The 18,473-nt window shown below is 61.3% G+C and overlaps 2 protein-coding genes across 2 annotated transcripts; one reads left to right on the forward strand and one right to left on the reverse strand.

The window, feature by feature from the left end:
• Window positions 1–57: 57 nt before the first annotated feature.
• FGF22 (fibroblast growth factor 22) lies at window positions 58–4,693 on the reverse strand. The gene is made up of 5 exons (XM_051639995.1): window positions 4,311–4,693; window positions 3,866–4,107; window positions 749–852; window positions 253–474; window positions 58–149 (listed from the first exon to the last, which is right to left on the reverse strand). The coding sequence occupies exons 1-4, from the start codon at window positions 4,691–4,693 to the stop codon at window positions 280–282; spliced, it is 924 nt and encodes a 307-aa protein (XP_051495955.1). The 3' UTR covers window positions 58–149; window positions 253–279.
• Window positions 4,682–18,142, forward strand: POLRMT (RNA polymerase mitochondrial). The gene is made up of 21 exons (XM_051639830.1): window positions 4,682–4,760; window positions 5,451–5,546; window positions 6,084–6,748; window positions 6,924–7,054; window positions 8,044–8,230; window positions 8,691–8,840; window positions 8,972–9,139; window positions 9,433–9,603; window positions 9,738–9,977; window positions 10,192–10,971; window positions 11,450–11,572; window positions 12,193–12,315; window positions 13,212–13,391; window positions 14,042–14,128; window positions 14,233–14,346; window positions 14,938–14,987; window positions 15,261–15,359; window positions 15,631–15,703; window positions 16,203–16,285; window positions 16,811–16,881; window positions 17,611–18,142. The coding sequence occupies exons 1-21, from the start codon at window positions 4,709–4,711 to the stop codon at window positions 17,658–17,660; spliced, it is 3,693 nt and encodes a 1,230-aa protein (XP_051495790.1). The 5' UTR covers window positions 4,682–4,708; the 3' UTR covers window positions 17,661–18,142.
• Window positions 18,143–18,473: the final 331 nt, after the last annotated feature.

An 18,473-nucleotide genomic window follows, 5' to 3' on the forward strand; every position in this document is an offset into this window, starting at 1 on the left:
ACATCAGGAGCTCCAGCATGTGGTGGCCGTGACATCGGCAGCTCCAGCCACACTCCTGGGATGTGAAGCTGGCTCTGCCCAGCAGAAAAGCGGGAAGACTCGTGTCCAGCGCAGCTGCACCGGGAGCATCCGCCTCCCACATCCCTCTTCTGCCGTGCATTTAAAAATAAACCAATAAATAGCAAAAAAATAGATATATACATAAATAAAATAACTTCTTTTTTTTTTTTTTTTTTTTTTTTTCTTTCCTACAGGGTGGTCCAGAGCTGCCTGCGGGGCTCAGCTGACGAGGATGGGGAGGAAGTGGGTGGAGAGGTGCTGCCGGCGCGTCCTGCCCCCTCGCCACGGCCGGCCCTGGCTGTTGAGCGAGAGGAACATGGGGCGGCCGCGGTGCCGCCAACGCAGGGAGGCGTAGGTGTTGTAGCCGTTCTCCTCAATGCGCTCCATGAACTTGCAGTTGGGGCTGAACTCCTTCTGGCAGGAGAGGGAAGGGGGTGAGGGGTGTCTGTGCTCACGCAGGCTGTGGTCACCCTGCTCTGGGGCTGGACTCCAAGCATGGGGCAGGGCAGACCCAGCTCCTCCCCACTCCCGGGGGGGCAGAGGAGCTCCGTGGGCGCAGGTCAGGTTGTGAGAAACCAGGAGCCCGCTCCTGGGCACTGGTCCTGACGTTTTAAGAACCCCCATTCCAGCTCTGCCCTGCGCCTCTGAGCCCAGTCCAAACCCTCCCGGGAGGGTACGTCCGACCTACCGACCCGTAGAGCCTCCCCTGCTTGTTCATGGCCAGGTAGAAGCCGGTGTGCACTGCCCTGATGGCCACGACGCCGACACGCACCGACCGGATCTCGACGATGCCTGCGGACGGAATGCGGCACTGAGCCGGGCAGGGACGGTGGCCTTCCGAGGGGCCCTGCCCCGACAGCGGGTCTGATTCCCCTGATCCTCACCCAGCACCAGAGCAGCCAGAGGGATGGTGGGAACAAGGGAGGGGGAGCCTCTGATCCGGGGGGGATTTGACATTTACTCTTTCCCTCCTCAGAGCCCAGCTGCTTCCCCTGGGCTGGGTGGTGCCAAGCACAACCTCTCCTAGCCCAGAACAACCCGGCAGCCTCTGCCCAGTGCCAACATCACATTTATCCCACCCTCCTGGCAGCTCTGCCTGAGCATCCATCCTGAACAGTGCTCTGGTCCCAGCCTGCTTCTCACAGTGCCAGACCCCCCATGCCAGTGTGGCCCCCAAGGGGCAAAGTGTGTGCGGGGGCAGCAGGGATGGCAGGGGCTGCGTTACGGTGAATGGAGCAGCCGGGCAGAGGGCTGTGGGGGCAGGAGTGGGGCTGGGATGATGCTGCCTGCAGATGCCAGTGCTGATTGCCTGGTACAGACACAGGGCCTGGTGCCGGGCACCGTGGGTGGGAGGGATGTGGCAGCACTGCAGGACACAGGGATGAGCCCGGGAGGCAGCTGCAGGCGGGCTGTGAAGCCACAGCAGGGCCTGGCTCTTGAGTGCCCGTGCACGGCCACCCAGCTCCAGGCACAGCTGCTAATGCCAAAGGCATGTGGTCGGACCAGCGGCTCTGATGGGGAAACACCCAGAGCATGGTCAGGCCCTATGGATTCCTGAGCCCAGCCAGCCCCGCCAGCCCCATGGCACTGCAGGAAGGAGAGAAGGAGCCTCTGGTGGGCAAAGCTGTGGGCAGGGCAGCAGGCAGGGCATGAGCCAAGCGGGAGCTGCCCATGAGCACTGCTGCTGGGGCTGCCCCAGCTGGACCAGGTAGGAGGATGCAGGAAGACTTCAGCTGGTGCCACAGGCAGCGTGGGGGGCTGCAGCCCCGGGGCAGGGGCTTTCACCAGGCACTGACCACCCAGCACCACCCAGGCATCACCTCCCTGGGGATATTCGTGCCCTCACCAGGAGCAGATGGGGTGGATGCGGCACCAGGGCAGTGTGAGGGCTCCGGAGCATTTGGCTCCTTGGGGTGATGTGCAAGGGGGGATTTTCAGCCCAGCCTTGGTGCTGCCACCAGCCCCCAGCCCTGGGACCTGCAGACCCGGCCCAATGAAGCTGCTGACAAGCAGAAGCCGTGGGGAAGGGCTGAGCAAATGCCTGAGAACCCATCCTGCTTGATCACAGTCTGGAGCTGCTGCTATTTATAACAAAGGACTCTGCTTTTCTAAAAATAACGCCCCGTTGCTGCTCCTGGTGCCCTGGCCGGCTCTGCTGCCCTTCGCTCACAGGTGCTGGCCAGTGCCTGGCTCCACGTGGGGGGCAGGTCCTGGGCTGCTTCCAGTCCCCCAGCCCCAGCGGGGTTCCATGTGGGTCTCAAACTTGGGAAGCCCTGGGATGGTCCCTGCCACCCTGCAGCCACCACTGGCCTGGCTGGTCCAGCAGCTGTTAAGGAGCTGAGCAGAGCCTGGTGCTGGTTATCTGCTGGTAACCAGCAGGAGCTCCACGCGACAGCCTGGAGCCACTGGCCAGGCCCTGATGCCACATGGCAGAGGGAACATGTTGGGACTCTTGGTGATGGCAGCACACCTGGTCAGGACTCCCAATAGCCCCTGACCCCACAGAGGGTTCTCTGGGCTGGGCTCCCTCGTCCTGCTGCTGGACAGGTGACATCCTCCTGTGCTGGCCAGGAGACAGGGCAGCTCCCCTGGTCCCAGGACATGGGCTGGGGGATGCTGCTCCCCTCCCCAGCATCCTTCCTGCTCCAAGCTCCAGTGCTTTGCCAGCCCCCCAGGATGCTGGGGTCCCACAGCACTGCCACCCAGAGGGGGCCTGGGTGGGAGCAGGTGACCACCGCCTTGAGGGAGGACCCTGGTGCTGGGAGCAGCTGCTTCCTGGTGCCGGCCTCAGCCCCAGGGGAAGGCCTAATCCTGCTGCTGCTTCCCAAGCTCCAGATCCCAGCACAACCCGGGCAGCACCAACATCCCGCAGTGCTGGCCCCCTCCATGCCCCCCGGGATGTGATACCCGGCCCCCTGGGGGGCTGCAGCGCGTGACACCTGGGCACAGCCGGCACCGCACCCCCCACAAGCCCCAGCACCCTCCGGTGCTGAGGCAGGGGCTGCCACTTCGGACCCCGGGGTCCCTGCGTCCCACGCTGGGCCCCGGACAGTGCCGAGCACAACTCGCTCTGCAGGCAGCGACGCTCCGCGGACCCCCCGACGGGGCTGTCCCGCTCTCCCATACCAGCCTCGCCGGTGCTCGGCTCCGAGAGCCGCATCGCCCAAAGCTGCTTCTGCTCCCCCTCCGCCTTTATCCTCCATTTGCTTTAACAGGGGGTGATCAGATCGCCCCAGCCGGGCCCGACGAAGGTAACCCCAAAGGCGGGCCGGGGGCAGCCCCCTGACCGCGCTGGCAGCACGAGACGGGACCAGGGACCCCCCCGCCCCGGTCCCTCCAGGCTCTGGCAGCGGTGGCAAAGTAACACCAGGTGCCCGGCCAGACCACGTCGGTACCCACGACCCCTCACGGCTCCCGGGCAGCAAACCCCGGAAAGGACTCCGGGGGCGGTGGCGGCGGGAGCCGTTCGTGCCGGAGCGGAGCTGCCAGCCTCAGCCCCGTCTGCGGGACGGCGGAGACAGGAGACAGCGGAGACGGGGAACAGCGGGAACGGGGGACAGCGGGAACCTGCGGCTCCCGCACCACCGGAACAGACAGATCTGCTCTGACAGAGGTTTTGGCTGGTCGGAAGGAGCTGTGGGCTCTGCCCGGGGGTTCCGCCGCCGTGCCGGGGCGCCTCTGTTCCCCGCGACCGTCCCCTCTGCCCGTGTTCGGCCCTAGCAGCGCCCGCCTCTGCGGGTCCCCCCGCGGGCGGGACGGCGGCGGGACCCCCCGTGTCGATCGCCCCGGTCCCGGCCCCACTTACTGCCCGGCCGCTCCCTCCAGCGCGTCCCCTCCACGCGGCCGCCGCCGTCGATGCGCAGGAAGAAGCGGGTGGCGGAAAAGAGCCGCCGCCACCGCACGTCGCCTTCCAGGTGGCCGTAGCTGCGGGGGGGGCCGCCGGCCGCTCCAGGCAGTGCCGCCCGCCCCCGGCCACGGCCCCGGCCCCACCAGCACGGCGAGCGTCCCGGCGAGGCAGGCGGCGATGGCGGCGGAGCCCCCGCGCCTCATGGCGGCGGGGCGCGGCGGGGCGGCGGGCGACGGGCCATGGCCGCGGCGGCGGCGACCGGCCCCGACGGCGCGGGTGGCACGAGCGCGGGGCGAGCCGGCGGGCGGGCCGGGGCGGGGCCGCAGCGGCCAATGGCTGGGGGGGGGAGCGGGGCTTCCCATTCATAAATCCGCGCCCCGACGGCTGCCCCGGATCCCTTTACCCGGTCACTCCCCAGCGGTCGTGGGGCGCCCGCCTGGGGGAACGGCGCGATCGGGTCCCCACCGGCTCCCGCAGGGACCGGGCTCCTCGAGCAGGGGCGGGAGAGGAGGGGACGCCGGGCTGCCGAGTGCCCAGCCCCGGAGATGGTGTTTGTTTGCGGACCGGGCAGTGCCGAGCTCGGGGCCGAGAGGGACGCGGGGCAGCGCCCGCTCCCAGCGCCGCCCCCGCTGCCCCGCGCGGCTCCGCTCCCGCCCCGTCCAGCCGGGGCCGCCGCGGCCGCCAGGGGGCGCGGGGCGCGCGGGGCACCCTGGGAGTTGTAGTCCGGGGCTCCCGCTCCCGGCGTGCCTCGCGCGGCGCCTGCGCGGTGGGAGCGCGGCGCGGCATGGCGGCGTAGCGGGGATGTCGCTGCTGCGGCTGCGGGCGGCGCTGGGGGGCCCGGCCCGGCTCGGGGGTGAGGGACGGGGCCGGGGCGGGGCGGGGCGGCTGCCTGGGCCGGGAGTGCAGCCCCGAGGTGGGCTGGGGGCCTGGCCCGGGGAGGAGGCCTGGGCCGGAGGAGGTCCGGGGGGGTCCCTGGGTTCCTGCCACTTACCCCAGAGGACGAAGCTGGGGCCGTGGGGTCCCAGAGGCCTGACCCTGACCATGGGGACGGAGCTGGAGCTCTGGGGTCACTGACCGTGAGCATCCACCCCCCAGGACCGAGCTGGGGCCAGTGGGGGGTTCCCTGGCATCCCGAACCCTCTGCTTGGGCAGAGCTGGGGGTTATGAGGGTCTTCTTGTGTCCTGAGCCCCCAGCCAGAGATGAAGGTGGGGGCTGTGAGTGTCCTGGGGCATTGTTGTTCTATTAAGGGTAGAACGGGTCTCTGGGGTGCTGTCCCAGATGTGTGGGATAGAGTCTGCCTGCTCTGGGGGTCCTGCCATGGGCTTTGTGGTGTCCCTGGGGTCAAGAGATCAGAGCCATGTGTAAGAGCGTCTCACCCTGTCCCAGGACAGTCCCAGAGCTGCCCCACCCCTCTGTGCTCTGCTGCTGAGGCTGTGGGACCTGCAGCCACTCCCTGGGGCCCAGCCATAGGGCAGGGCTGGGGCAGTGATTGGTACAAGGGGTGAAGCCTCCTCTGACCTCCTTTGTGTCATCCCGCTGCAGGGATCCCATGGAGTGTTCTCAGGAACTACTCCTCTGCCAGTGCCAAGGAGAAGGCAAGGAGAAGCCCTGTCTGTGAGAGGACAGAGCTGCTGGAAGGTGAGCTGGGGAGACCTGCACAGCTTTCCCATATTCCCTGTCATGGGAGGTTTTCTGGGATTCTTCCTTAGAAAATAAGATATGAATTAGGATAGGAACTGGAAATACCTGTAGCCTGAGCAAGGATATGGGGCTTCCCAGGGACTTACTGGCCTCCCTGAGCAAGTTTTGTCCTGTGTTCAGGACCTGAAGGCCCACCCCACACTCAGGGAGCTTTGAGTTGCTGTAGATTGCAGGGGGTTCCCAAGGGAGGGTAGAAGAGTCCCCCCGGGGCATGCAAGGACCCTGCAGAGCCACCTGGAACGTTCTTTGGCTTTGGACACTGCCCAGGTGGGTGAAGATAAAAGGTCTGGAAAGTGTCTGGGCAGCTGGTTAGACCAGCATGAGCTGGTGGTCTTCCCCTTGTGCTGGTGCTGGAGGAGGGAGGGAGTCCTGGAGTGGCCCCTCGTCCTGAGTGCTCCCAGAGGTGAGGCCCTGGGGTGGGACACAACCTACAGCCTGTGTCCTTCACCTCTCCCTGTCTGTGCTTCCCGGCAGTGCTGAAGGCTCGAGTGAAGCAGCTCCAAGCTGGTAACGGCCCAGAGGTGACAGTCAACAAACAGGAGCTGTCCCTGCTGGGGAATGACAAGTTGCAGGACCCGCTGCGGAGCGAGGTGGCTCCTGGCCCCACGGAGGAGCCACCTGCTCCCTGGGGAAGGGAAAAGAGCCTGTCCCGGCCCAGCAGCTGGGCCGAGAAGTTGAAGAAGGAGATGTACATCCGACAGCTGAAGGTGGAGCGGAAGTTATCCCTCGCTGCCTCCCAACCGACTCTGGAGAACCAGGTCAATGCCAAACCAAAGGGCAAGGTGAAAGCCAAGTCTAAAACCAAGAAGAGCCCGAAGATCCCGAAAACCAAAGTGGCTCCTGCCTGGAACCAGAGCCAGGCTGGCTCCCGCAGCACCTACACCCATGGGAAGCTCAGGGTGGCCACAGGGAAGGAGGGTGTGAAGGCACAGGGACCTCAGAGAGTGCAGGAAGAGAAGGACAACAACCAGCAGAAGATCCTGCAGCAGACCATCCAGTCCAACCTCCAGTGCTTCCTGTTCTTGCAGCAGCCAGAGGAGGCTGAGAGGTTCCTCCTCTTGTACCACAGCTCCCCTTCCAAGAGGAGGCTTCTGGACGTCAACGCCTACGACATCGTGATGCGCAGCTGGGCGAGAAAGGTACCGAGGTGCTGCCCTGGCTTGGGGCTCCTGGGAGGAGAGCCCCGTGAGGTGGCTTTGAGGAGAGGAAGGGGGTGAGGGGCAGGATAGATGACTGAATTTGAACGGGAGCAGAGTCCGGCTGTGGTTTGGAGCTGTTGGTGTCCCTGCACAGCCCCTTCCCTCTCGCCCGCAGGGCCGCGTGCGGCGCGTCAGCCGGATCTTCAGCCTGATGGAGTCTGTGGGGATGCGGCCCAGCCTGGGCTCCTTCGCCGCCGCGCTGGAGGGGCTGGGCCGGAGCCAGGCCTCCCCCAAGGCCGTCTGGAGGTAACGTGCTCCAGCTGCACTGGGATGGCTGGGAGGAGAAACACTGGCCGGGGGCTGGAGGACCTGCCCCGGCTGCCTCTTTAGGTGCTCTGTCCCACTTCTCGCAGGCAGAGCTCCCACAGGGGCTGCTCCTTGTCACCCCCAGCTGCTAGGGAGTTTGTCTGAGATCTTGGAAGGGAAGGGGATGTTGGAGGTGAGAACAGCCTTGCTTGTGCACAGAGCTGTGCCTGCTCCCCCAGGGCTCCACAGGCAGGGGTGGGAGGTGTTGATGTCTGCCGGGGATCCTGGTCCCCAGCAGTGATGGGGGCTGAAGGGAAGAGCTTCCTTGCTGGTGCTGCAGCTGCTCCTGCTCCCGTGCCCTGGCTCGGTCCATGACCCACCATCCCCTGCCCGCTCGCCCAGGCTGTGACCAGCCTGTGGGTTCCCTCCTGCTGCCCCAGGCTGGAAGGGACAGCGGGGGGGGATTTGGGAGTGAAGGAACCTGCATCTTTTTGCTCCATCTGAGTGCGGCAGTGAAGCTCCATCTCAGGTGTGAAGGTGGAAGCTGCCGGCTCAGCAGAGGTGCGGGTGGAAAATCGATGGCTGTAACCTGAGGCGGTGACCTTGTGGGGACAGTCACCTTCTGGGGACAGGCTGTGCTCCAGAGGTAGCTCCCAGCCCTGCCAGCTGTCTCCTGGCTGTGTGCAGAGGGCAGGGAGAGCTCTGTGTCCCCTAGGACAGCCTGCCCTGCAGTCCAGCTCTTGAGGGACTGAGGCATCTGTTATCTTTGGGCTTCCCAGTTATGCCCCTTTCGGTACTGTCCTCACATGGATCCAGGTGATGCTGTTGACGGCACAAGTGAGGAAGGAGAAGCCTGATTTAGTCTCCTTGTCTCCATGCTTAGGCTTCTGTTTAAAAACTTTGCTCCCTGCCTCATGATGTACTGATTTCTGCCCAACATGTACAGTTCCCTGTGAAAGATTAAGCCTGTCTTATATGCCCCTCTTCAGATGTCTGCAGCAGCTCAAGAATAATGGTTTCCATGTGGATGAGCTCTTCCAAAAGTGCCTGTTTGAGGAAGATGAGAAAGAGATGGTGCTGAGGGCCATCAGGATTGTCCAGCCCGACTACCAGCTGCCCCCTTCACCCAGCCCCCAGACCTCCAAGTCTTCACTGCTCCAGGACTTCTACTCCAAAGTAAGCCACAGAGCTCAGAGATGTCTCTGCAGCTTGGGGAGGCAGTGGAGCTGCCCAAATGGTGTTCATGGGTGACCTCAGGTCCAGACCAAGACTGTGACATGGGAAGCACTTTTCAGCCCAATCTCTGGTCAATACCCCACACAAATCCTCAGGCAGCTCCTTGTTCGGAGGAAGCCCAGAGTCTCACCCACAGCCCTGCAGAGGAACCGAGAAGCTGAGGGCTGGAGATGACCTCCATGTGCTAGGGGTTTGCCTGGGGGGATGCTTGACTGTGACAGGAGCAGGGCAGCCTCTGGAGAGGCTCCAGATGCCCTGGGGTTTGCAGGCAGAGACCTCAGAGCTCTGGACTTAAAGGTCCCAGAAAGGTGCCTTCAGCAGGGACTTGTGCCTCTTTCAGGGAGACTGAGAGAATGATTTGTAACTTCCTCAAGCACTTCATGTCTCACTCTTGTTGCAGGAAAAGACAGTGTCATACCCCAAGCTGGATTTCTCAGTGCAAGAGCTGCAGAAGCGCTTCCAGCAGCAGCTGGAGATGGAGCTGAATAGCACTGTGACCATCGAGTCAGTGGAGTCGACCAAACCCCTGACCACACAAACCTTGAAAGCGGTAAAGCCCAGGGGGGAAGGGCCAGTTCAGCCCTGGGGACCAGGGGAGGTGCAGGGGGGGTATCTGAAGAGGGGCAGCCCCTGCTGTCACCCTCTCTCCACACTGTCATTCTTGCTTCCATTCCTGGGCAGCGCAAACTGCTGGGGACACTTCGCTCCCAGTGGCACAGCTCCATCCTCCAGGCCCTGCAGAAGTCCAAGCACAGCATGTCCAAGCTCCGGGTGGCACCGGGGTACAACACTCTGTACCCCTACCTGTGCCTGCTGCCAGATGAGGAGTACGTGGCCATCATGATGCAGGTGAGACTCTGCCCTGTCAGTGGCCACACAGCACTGGTGTCCCACTTGGGCCAGCAGGATCAGAACATGACCCGCCAAGCCTGCCTGGGTTACTCAGTGCAGGCTCCATCTGCTCCCTGTGCTGAGCAGCCAGAGGAGACCCCGCTCTGTCCTGGATGTGCTTTTCCTCATCATCATGGGAATCAACCTCTTCCTGTGCTCCCCATGCAGGGCTTTTAACTCCTGCTTTGTCTCTCTGCTCCATCTCTCTGTTCCTCCCTCCTGAAGACCCTCTTTGCCTTCCCCTTTCTCAGATCCTCAACACCCTCTCTCCACAAGGAGAATCCCTGGCTGTCCTGGCCAGGGAGCTGGGCTCCAAGGTCTACAACAGGTACATCACCCAGCAGAAGCTGCGCAGCCAGCAGCTGGAGAAGGTGCAGGCAGTCTATGAGGGCTACATCCACCTGCTGGCCAAGGACAGCCAGGTAGGTATGCCTGGGATGGGCAGTCCTGGGGCCTCCAGGCCTTCCAGCAACATAGTTCCTGCCCAGCTTTGCTCCCTCTGGAGCAGTGTGGCTGGCCCCTCCAGCTGACCTGATTTCCTCCTTCCGCCTCCCAGCCTGATGAGTACTTGCCACGGGAATACTGGGAGAAGCTGGTGGCAGAATCAGGCTTTGGGCCTTCCCTGAACTTGAGGGACTGCAGCTGGCCATACATGCTCCTCATGCGCCTGGGCATGCACCTGCTGGAGCTGCTGGTGCAGGCTGTCAAGGTTCCCAGGAACATCCTCAATCCTCGCTTGGAGCCCAAGCTTATCCCTGTCCTCTACCACATCTACTCCTTCCACAGCAGCTGGCAGGTGAGCCTTGTCCAGGGGGCTCAGGGGTTGGGCAGGTCACCTCTTCCTGGGAGCCCTTTCCCTCCGTGCTGCCCTTCTGTGCAGGGACTCCTTGAGGAGCTTCTGGGTTGGTAATTGGCGTGATCATGTAGTGGCTGATGGACCATGTCCTCTTCCAGACTCCAGCCCTAATCCTCAGCTGCTGACCTTCACCTGTCTTGATTCTCCCCTCCAGGTTGGGCTGATAAAGCCCCATCCCATCTTCTCCCAGATTGTGTCAGATGCTGCAGAGACCTTGCTGACCTTCAACTCCTCCGCCATACCTATGCTGTGCCCCCCAGTACCCTGGACCTCCCCCCACTTTGGGGCGTATATCCTGAATGACACCAAGCTGATGCGCTTCGTGGACGGGGCCATCCAGCACCAGCTGCTCCTGGAGCAGTGTCCCCCAGTGAACCTCCACCCTGTGCTGGATGCCCTGAACCTGCTGGGCAACTGCGCCTGGAAGGTTAACCAGCCTGTGCTGGATATCATCATCTCCATCTTCAATGACAAAGGCAATGAGAAGCTGGACATCCCACCACCCGTCTCTGAGGCCCCCAAGCCTCCTGTTGCTCCTGGCAATTCCTCTACGTGGAACAAGTCCCACAAGCACGAGTTGTTGCTGTACAAGAAGAAGACAGCAGAAATGCACAGCTTGCGCATGGACGCGCTGTACAAACTCTCCATCGCCAACTACGTCAGGGACAAGGTGTTCTGGTTTCCTCACAACATGGACTTCCGAGGCAGGACCTACCCTTGCCCACCCTATTTCAACCACCTGGGTAACGATGTCACCCGGGCCATCCTGCTGTTTGCAGAGGGAAGGCCACTGGGGCCCAAGGGCCTGGACTGGCTGAAGATCCACCTGGTGAACCTCACGGGGCTGAAGAAGAAGAACGCCCTGCAGGAGCGGCTGGAATATGCCAATGAGATCATGGAGGAGATCCTGGACTCCGCTGACCACCCGCTCACGGTACGTGGCTCTGCCCACTCTGAGGGTGAAGTGGTGGGACCCCCAAGGGAATGGTGGGCATGGTGGGCTCTGGGAAGTAGGGAGTTCCCCTTCAATCACCAAACTGAAACAGTTCCTCTGTGTTGGAGTCCAAACAGGAATTACCCAAATAAGCTAAGGATAAACAGATCAGTGTCAGAGGAGACTTAACCATTCCCCTTATCTAGCACAGCTTCTAGGAAGTAGAATAAAATTAAAATTACAGTGATTTTTGAAGCAAAGACATTTTGAAAGAGAGAAAAGGAGAAATGAAGCATTGCAGAGTTTCCTAAATAACACATTTCTGTCTGAAAACATGATGAAGTCCTAGGGAAAGGGAGACACAGTGGGAGGAGGTGTCTTGCCCAGTGTATCCTGAGAGCAGAGGGGCTCCTGCCCTTGCCTTGGGGTGCCATAGAAGCCCTGCCTGCACCTACCAGCCTGTGCTTTGTGTTCCCAGGGCAGGAAGTGGTGGATGAACACGGACGAGCCCTGGCAAGCCTTGGCGTGCTGCATGGAAATTGCCAAAGCCTCGAGGTCCCCAGATCCAGCAGCCTACATTTCCCACTTCCCAGTCCACCAGGTGGGAGCCCAACAGGTCCATGTGGCTGTGCAGGAGCAGGAGAACAGGCAGGGCACAAAGCTCAGGGCAGGAGCCTCCAGGTCTCCAGCACTGCACTTACTGCACCTCGAGGCCCCAGCTTTCTTAAGAGCCAGGAGTGCACTCTGCAGGCATCTTGGCTCCAGAACTCCAGCAGTTTGCTGCTGGATGCAGCCAGGAATGAACAAGCACAGTTAAGTGCTGCTTTGCTTCCTCTGTCTGGAGCGGAGCTGGTCTGGGAGCTGCCCGAGGGGGTAGCTGGGCATGTTGGGGGCTGAGCAGGGACAGGGCTTCTTTCAGCATCCCAGAGAGATTTGTTGCTTTCCAGATTTTCTGTTTTTCAGTTTTTCTGCAGAGCTCTGATGTCTTTGAAAGTCCATGGAGGGGGCAGTGGGATGTGAGGTTTTCTGCCTCGTAGGCATCAGTAGTTAGTGATGAGACCCAGACAGGAGAACTGGCCAGAAGGAAAATGGGAACTGGTGTGGCCCTGGCCACTGTGATCAGCTGCAGCCCTGTCCAGAGGGACAAAGGGTAATAACCTGACTAGGTGTGGCAGTGCTGGTGAGCAGGGCCCCGTCCCCACCGCGTGTCCCTGCCTGCAGGACGGCTCCTGCAATGGGCTGCAGCACTACGCAGCGCTCGGCCGGGACCTGATCGGCGCCATCTCTGTCAACCTGATGCCCTGCAGTGTCCCCCAGGATGTCTACAGCGCCGTGGCCCAGCAGGTGAGGCAGAGTGGGGACATGGGAGGTGTCCTCTTGGACCTGCTCCCGCCTTGGCAGTGTGTTGCACAGGGTCTTTCCAGCTCCCAAGGAGAAAGGCTGAGGCAAGACCATCGTGCAGAGGGCTGGGAAGGCATGAGCTGGTCACAGGCAGAGTCTCTCCCTTCCTGAATGGGAAACGCCGCAGCAGCTGCAGTGGGGATCTGGCTGGAGATCTGTCCTGACAGAAAAATGAGAAATCCACTGGGATTTCTCCTGTCCTTACTTCTGAATGAAGTCTGGGATAAGTAGGATAGAGAGGTGGATGAGCAGAGAGTGTTTCTCATCTCTTGGTCACGTCATAACCTGCGGGCTGGGCAGCTATTTTCCTGGTTTGAGCTGGGGAGAGATGCAGCCGTTGGCACTGCTGCCAAGTCGTCTGTTTTCTTGGCAAGACACGATGTGAAAAGAGCCTGGGGGGTGTGCTGAGAGCTGCCAGGCTCGCTCGTGGTGTTGAACCCCTGGCTTTTCTAGGTCTCTGCATGTTTTATCTGGGTGGGAGGAGTGTGCAGGGGGTGCACGGTTTGCCCAGAGTTGTCACTGGGGCTGGCAGAGGCAGGAGAACCTGAGTCCTGAGCCACAGTCCCAGTGCTGTGTCCTTGTGATGTCCCTCACCACCCAGCTGCCAAGTGACACTGCTGAGGTAGCAGTGGAAAGCTCTGGTCCCCACAGGCATGATTGTCTCTGAGATCCGGCTGCGTCTTGATTCCTTTAGCGGATGGTGAGGGGGGACCAGGGCTGGTGCAGGTGGCTGCAGGGCTGCTGGTGTGTTCACACACAGCACAGGGGTCTTGGGGGGGTCCCGGCTGTAGAGGGGGCTTGGCCGAGCAGTAGGGTGACCTCCTGGGCTCCCTTGGCAGGTGGAGGAGTTCCGGAGGAAGGATGCAGAGCAGGGGGTGAAGATCGCCCGGGTGCTGCAGGGCTTCGTCAGCCGCAAGGTGGTGAAGCAGACGGTGATGACGGTGGTTTACGGCGTCACGCGCTACGGCGGCCGCCTCCAGATGGAGAAGCGGCTCAAGGAGATCAACGAGTTCCCCGAGGTACCGTGTCTGCCACGCCTCCCCAGAGGGGCTCTGCTCAGCTCCCATTACCTGCTGGGAGAGGCAGCTGCACTGCCCTGCAGCAGTGGGATTCCTTCCTGCCTTGCTCTCTCCTTACCCCCCAAATCTGGGCTCACAGAGGGATGTGCAGGACTGAGCCCCCCGTGGCTGTGCCAGGCCTGCAGGATCACTGCCTGCCAGCACTTGTGGGTGGGAGCGATTCTTCAGGTGGGGCTGCTCCTCATCCCTCCTGGGCCCAGCTTGGTGGCTTCACAGCCTTGGCTGGTGTGCCAGTTGTTTGTGACTGTGCTCTTCTCTCAGGAAGCTGCTCTTGGAGGCTTGCCCCTCCTGATGCAAATTTGTTGTCCCTGTGACCCCACCATGAGAGAGTCCTTGATGGTTTCCCATGGCAGGCTGGTCCTGGGAGCATTTCTGCCACATGTTCCATTCCTGGGGCAGGCGAGGCAGCGAGAGCCTCTGTTCATCCAGGGACATTGCACAGCCCAGCCTGTCCTCAGACAAGGAGCCCTGGGAAGTGCTGATCTCAGACCACTCCCATCACAACCCCCAGCTACCTGTCCCCATCACTTCACTTTGCATCTTCTGCTGCCCATTTCCCTGACCCCTCCCTCTGCCTTTGGTCCATGCAGGAATACTTGTGGGAAGCATCTCACTACCTCGTAAAGCAAGTGTTCAATGGCATCAAGGAGATGTTCTCAGCAACTAGAGATATCCAGGTGAGGTGCCTGTTTCCTCTTACCTGGCCTTTGTGGAGGGGTTTGGGGTCTCCCAGCTGCCCCTGCTAACTCCAGCCACTTCCCTCCCCACTGTCCTGCTGCAGCACTGGCTGACGGAGAGTGCCAAGCTCATTGCCCAGTCGGGACGGACGGTGGAGTGGGTGACACCGCTGGGTCTCCCCATCGTGCAGCCCTACTATCGGTCCAGGCCTACTGTGGTGGGTATCTGGTGTGTGGGACTCATCTACCCCCCACCTGGGTGGGGACAGGGAGAGGGGGCAGCCGGGCTCTGAGGCAGTGGCAGGGTGGCATCACCCATGGATGAGCTGCAGAGCGGGTGGGATTCCTGGGTGCATCCCCCTGCCTTGTGGGCTCCCTGCAGAGGCCAGAGGGTGTGGGTGGGCTGGTGAGGAAGCTCTGCTGCCTCTGGCTGCCTCAGGTGGGGCACACTCCCAGCTCCTCGGATGCTCCTCGGGGCTGCTGTGAGTCAGTCTGGCTGCTCTCGCCGCCCCCGCTGCAGCGCTGACTCACGGCTCCCGTCCCGCCCTCGCAGCCGCTCCCGGCCCTGGCAGGGGTGAATCCGCGGAGCGCTGGGAAGGGGCGAAGGAGCTGCCGGGAGGGTGTCACTGGGGAGCAACAGGGATCCTGGGAAGGGTCCGTGCCCAGGCCCCAGGCTGCAGCCAGGGGGTTCCTGCAGCAGCAGCTGGTGGTTGGGGTGATCCCCTCTGCAGGAGCACAGGGCCAGGCTGGGCACCATGTGCTGGCCAAGCCCTGCAGGGTGACCACTCATCCCCTTTCTCTCCCTGAAGCTGAATTGCAGCATGCAGCACTTGAGTGTGAAAAGCTTCAACAGCAACCAGTAAGTAGGAAGCCACAGTCTTTACTTGTGCCCCTGCTGTCCCCAACCTGTGCTCTGGAGACAAAACCTTCCCATCAGTGGAATGTGCCACAGCTCCTGGTATCCCCTGAGCTGCAGAGGGCAGGCAGAGGAGAGGGCCCTGTGGTTCAGCAGGGCTGTGGGGCACTTCAGGGATGCCGTGTCAGTCCCAGGGCCGGGCTGGCTCTGGCTCTGTGCTGATACTCTCATCCTTGGCCCTGGAAGTGCCCCAGCTCCTCCTGTCTCCCACTGCAGGAAGCCTGATACAGTGAAGCAGAAGAATGCCTTCCCACCCAACTTCATCCACTCCCTGGACTCCACACACATGATGCTCACAGCTCTGCACTGCCTCAGGTGGGGAGCAGGCCTGGCTCTGCCCCGGCTCCGGGACTTGGAATCCTGGGTGTGGGAAGGAGGTTTTCCTGGGGGGTGGGTGCTTGGGATTCTGGCAGAGAAGGGGAGAGAGGAGGCAGCAGGGAGGTGATGGGGTTAGCTGTCAATCTCTGGAGATCTGCAGGTGCTGATCTGCAGGGAGTGTCCCCTCAGTTTATGTCCCAGCAAGAAGGTCTGGATGGGGTGGGGGATATCGCGGGGGGGGCTCACAGCACCTTCTGCTGCCTCCCAGGCAGGGTCTGACCTTCGTCTCGGTCCACGATTGCTACTGGACTCACGCGCTCACTGTGGACATCATGAACCAGGTAGAAGTGTCCTCCCAGGTCCCTTGTGAGCAGGAATGATGCTTATCTGTCCCCTGGGCACTTGCCAGCCCTTGGCTCCCCTGGGCTTTGCTGATTTATCTATCCAGGCGAGGTGAGCCTGGGGTGCTTGCTGGCATTTGCAGCTGGTTTCCCAGTGCCATGGCTCCATCTCCTGCCACCCTTCAGGGAGCTTGTGGAGAAGAGTCTGTGCCTGTAAATCAGCACAAAACACAGCACCAAGCAGCCTTGGTGCTTGTGTCCTGCCCTGGCCTCTTTCCTCTGCAGCACAGCCAGGGCTGTTGTACCCGTTGGGGGTTGGTCTCTGCTACGCACCTCCCCTGGCTGATTCCCTTCACCCTTGTCTGGCAGTCCCCCCTTCCCACTCTTGCCCATTGCCTTCCCTGCCCCTCACCTCAGACCTGTCTTGGCTGAGATGCTCTGAGGGGAAGGAGGGGAAAGCACCCATTAACCTGCAGCTCATCATTGCTCCCTGGATCAGATCTGTCGGCAGCAATTCGTGGCTCTGCACAGCGAGAAGATCCTGCAGGATCTGTCTGAGTTCATGCTGGAGAAGTACTGCAGGTATTCCTTGCCTGTTGGTGAGCCCCCACCATGCTGCTTCTCACCCCACCTGATTCCCTCTCCTGGGGGTGGTTGTGTCATCTGCCTAGGGGTTGCTCTGGAGGGAAGTTGTGCTTTTTTCTTGACTGATGCCAACGTTGCTGTTGACCTTGGTGTGAAAAACAAAGTGTCTCTGTCCTTTTGCAACAGAACTGCAGTAGGATTTGGTGCTTGGATCCCTCAGTGGGCCTGGGGCAAGCCAAGATGTCTGTGCCCTGGGTTCCCCATTCTGAACAAGGCAGTAGGCAACAGTGAAGACAATGTTGGGTCAGCCCAGTGTGTGACCCTGTCACCAGCACACAGAGCAGACCTGTCCTAGGCAGGGTCCGTAGATGCTTGAGCACCAGCCCAGGGCTGCTGCTGCAGGGACTGTGATGTTTTAGAGGAGCTGAAATGTGTTGTTGGGAGCTTGCACCAGGGAGCAGAGGAGGCTGCACCTTCTCCCAGAGCTCCCCTACTGATTTTCTTTCCTTCTGGTTCATCCAGCCCCGGCAGAGAGAATAGAGCCCTCTGGCAGAAGAAGCTGATGGAGCAGCTGTCCAATGTCCCCAAGACAGGTAGGAGCACAGGACAGGACCTGCAAAGCTCAGGAGCAGTTTGAGCACAGGGGGATTGAGATGAAGAGTGACCCCCAGAATCACTGGGGTCAGAAGTTGGAGTTGGTGAGGATCTGGCCAGCAGGATGAGGTTTTCCTGCCATGCTGGGCTGCAGAGCCATGGGGGAGTGGCATGAGATGTTCCTCCCTATGAGTCCTCCCTGCCTTCCCCAGAGCTGAGTCCTGGGATTCTCCCCAGGTTGACCCAGCTCATCCCATCCCCTGTCTTGTTGTTCCTCTCCCATCTGTTTCCAACCACGAGGTATTTGCCAGGAGATGGGATGAGGCACTCAGCATGGTAATTGCCGGGATCTAGATGATAAACATGCAGTGGGATTAAGGCAATTAGTTTAACTCCTAATCTCTGGGCCCTGCTTCTGCCAGACCATCTGCCTGACCCCAGAGCTGCCTGGTCAGCACCAGAGGCAGCACAGTCCGGGGGCAGGAATGGTTCGTGCTCTCAGGTCATTGCTCCTCTTCTCCTGCCCTACCTGGCTGCTGTTACTCCTCTCTCCTGCTCTTGCTACCAATGTCCCAGATAAAGCCAGAGAGTCAGTTCTTGGATTGCCTCTGAGATCCCTGGGACTGAGCTGAAGCAGTTTTCTGCAGGAAGCTGAGGCAGGGCTGGGGGCAGCTCCTCTCCCCATCTCCACACTGCCCTCACCCTGCTCTCCTCTGACCTCTTCCCAGGTGACTTCAACCTGAAGGAGGTGATGGATTCCACCTACTTCTTCAGCTGAGCCTCAGCAGCTGACGGGGCCCTGCACTACCTCTAGCCTACGAGGCTCCCTTGGGGAGTGGGGTTTGGCTGCCAGCCCAGCACCGAGAGGAGGGGCTGCCAGCCCTGGGGGAGGGCCATGTCTCTGGTGCGGGGTGGAAGGGACAATGGCAGCCAGGGCTGGGTCCCCCAGTCCTTACCCTGGTACAGGGTGACTGCCCCTGTCCCTAGGGTGCCATCGCTCTCCAGCAGGGGTGCTTGGACCTCCTGGGTGTTCAGTCCCCTGGAGGGGTGGCAGGAGCCATGGGGTGGGCCCTGCTCCCCAGGCCCTGCTCCAGCCATGGGGTTGGTGCTGTCACCACTCTCCTGTTGTGCAGCCTCTGCAGGTCCTGACTCATTTCCAGGGATTTGTTTCACTTCTGCTTACTGGATCTCAGGCAGGGAAAACCTCCAGGGGGTGGAAGTGTACGATACTGTAAATAAAATGTTTTTTGAAGTACTAGATGGGAACTGAGTCCTCAGCATTTGTGGGGTGCCTTGGCTGTCACCCCATCATTCTGGGGGTGCTGAGGGGGTGGGAGTAGTGTTCCCCCAGACTTCTGCTGTTCTGCTGACTGGTTCAGTTCTTCACAGAGGTGTCACATTCTGGAAACGCTTTTGTAGCAAAAACAGAGACAAAACCTCCCTACGCGTGGCTGACTAGCACGGTGGCAGTGGGAACAGGGCTCACTTCCAGCTGGGGTCCTCCTGTCCCATCCAGCCCACCTCTCCACAGGCTCCATGTCCATGTGCTGCTCCGGCAGGAATGGCTGGAGATTGTGCAACCCGCTGGCTC

The sequence above is a fragment of the Apus apus genome, chromosome 24 (genome assembly GCF_020740795.1).
Source record: "Apus apus isolate bApuApu2 chromosome 24, bApuApu2.pri.cur, whole genome shotgun sequence".
NCBI lineage: Eukaryota > Metazoa > Chordata > Aves > Apodiformes > Apodidae > Apus > Apus apus.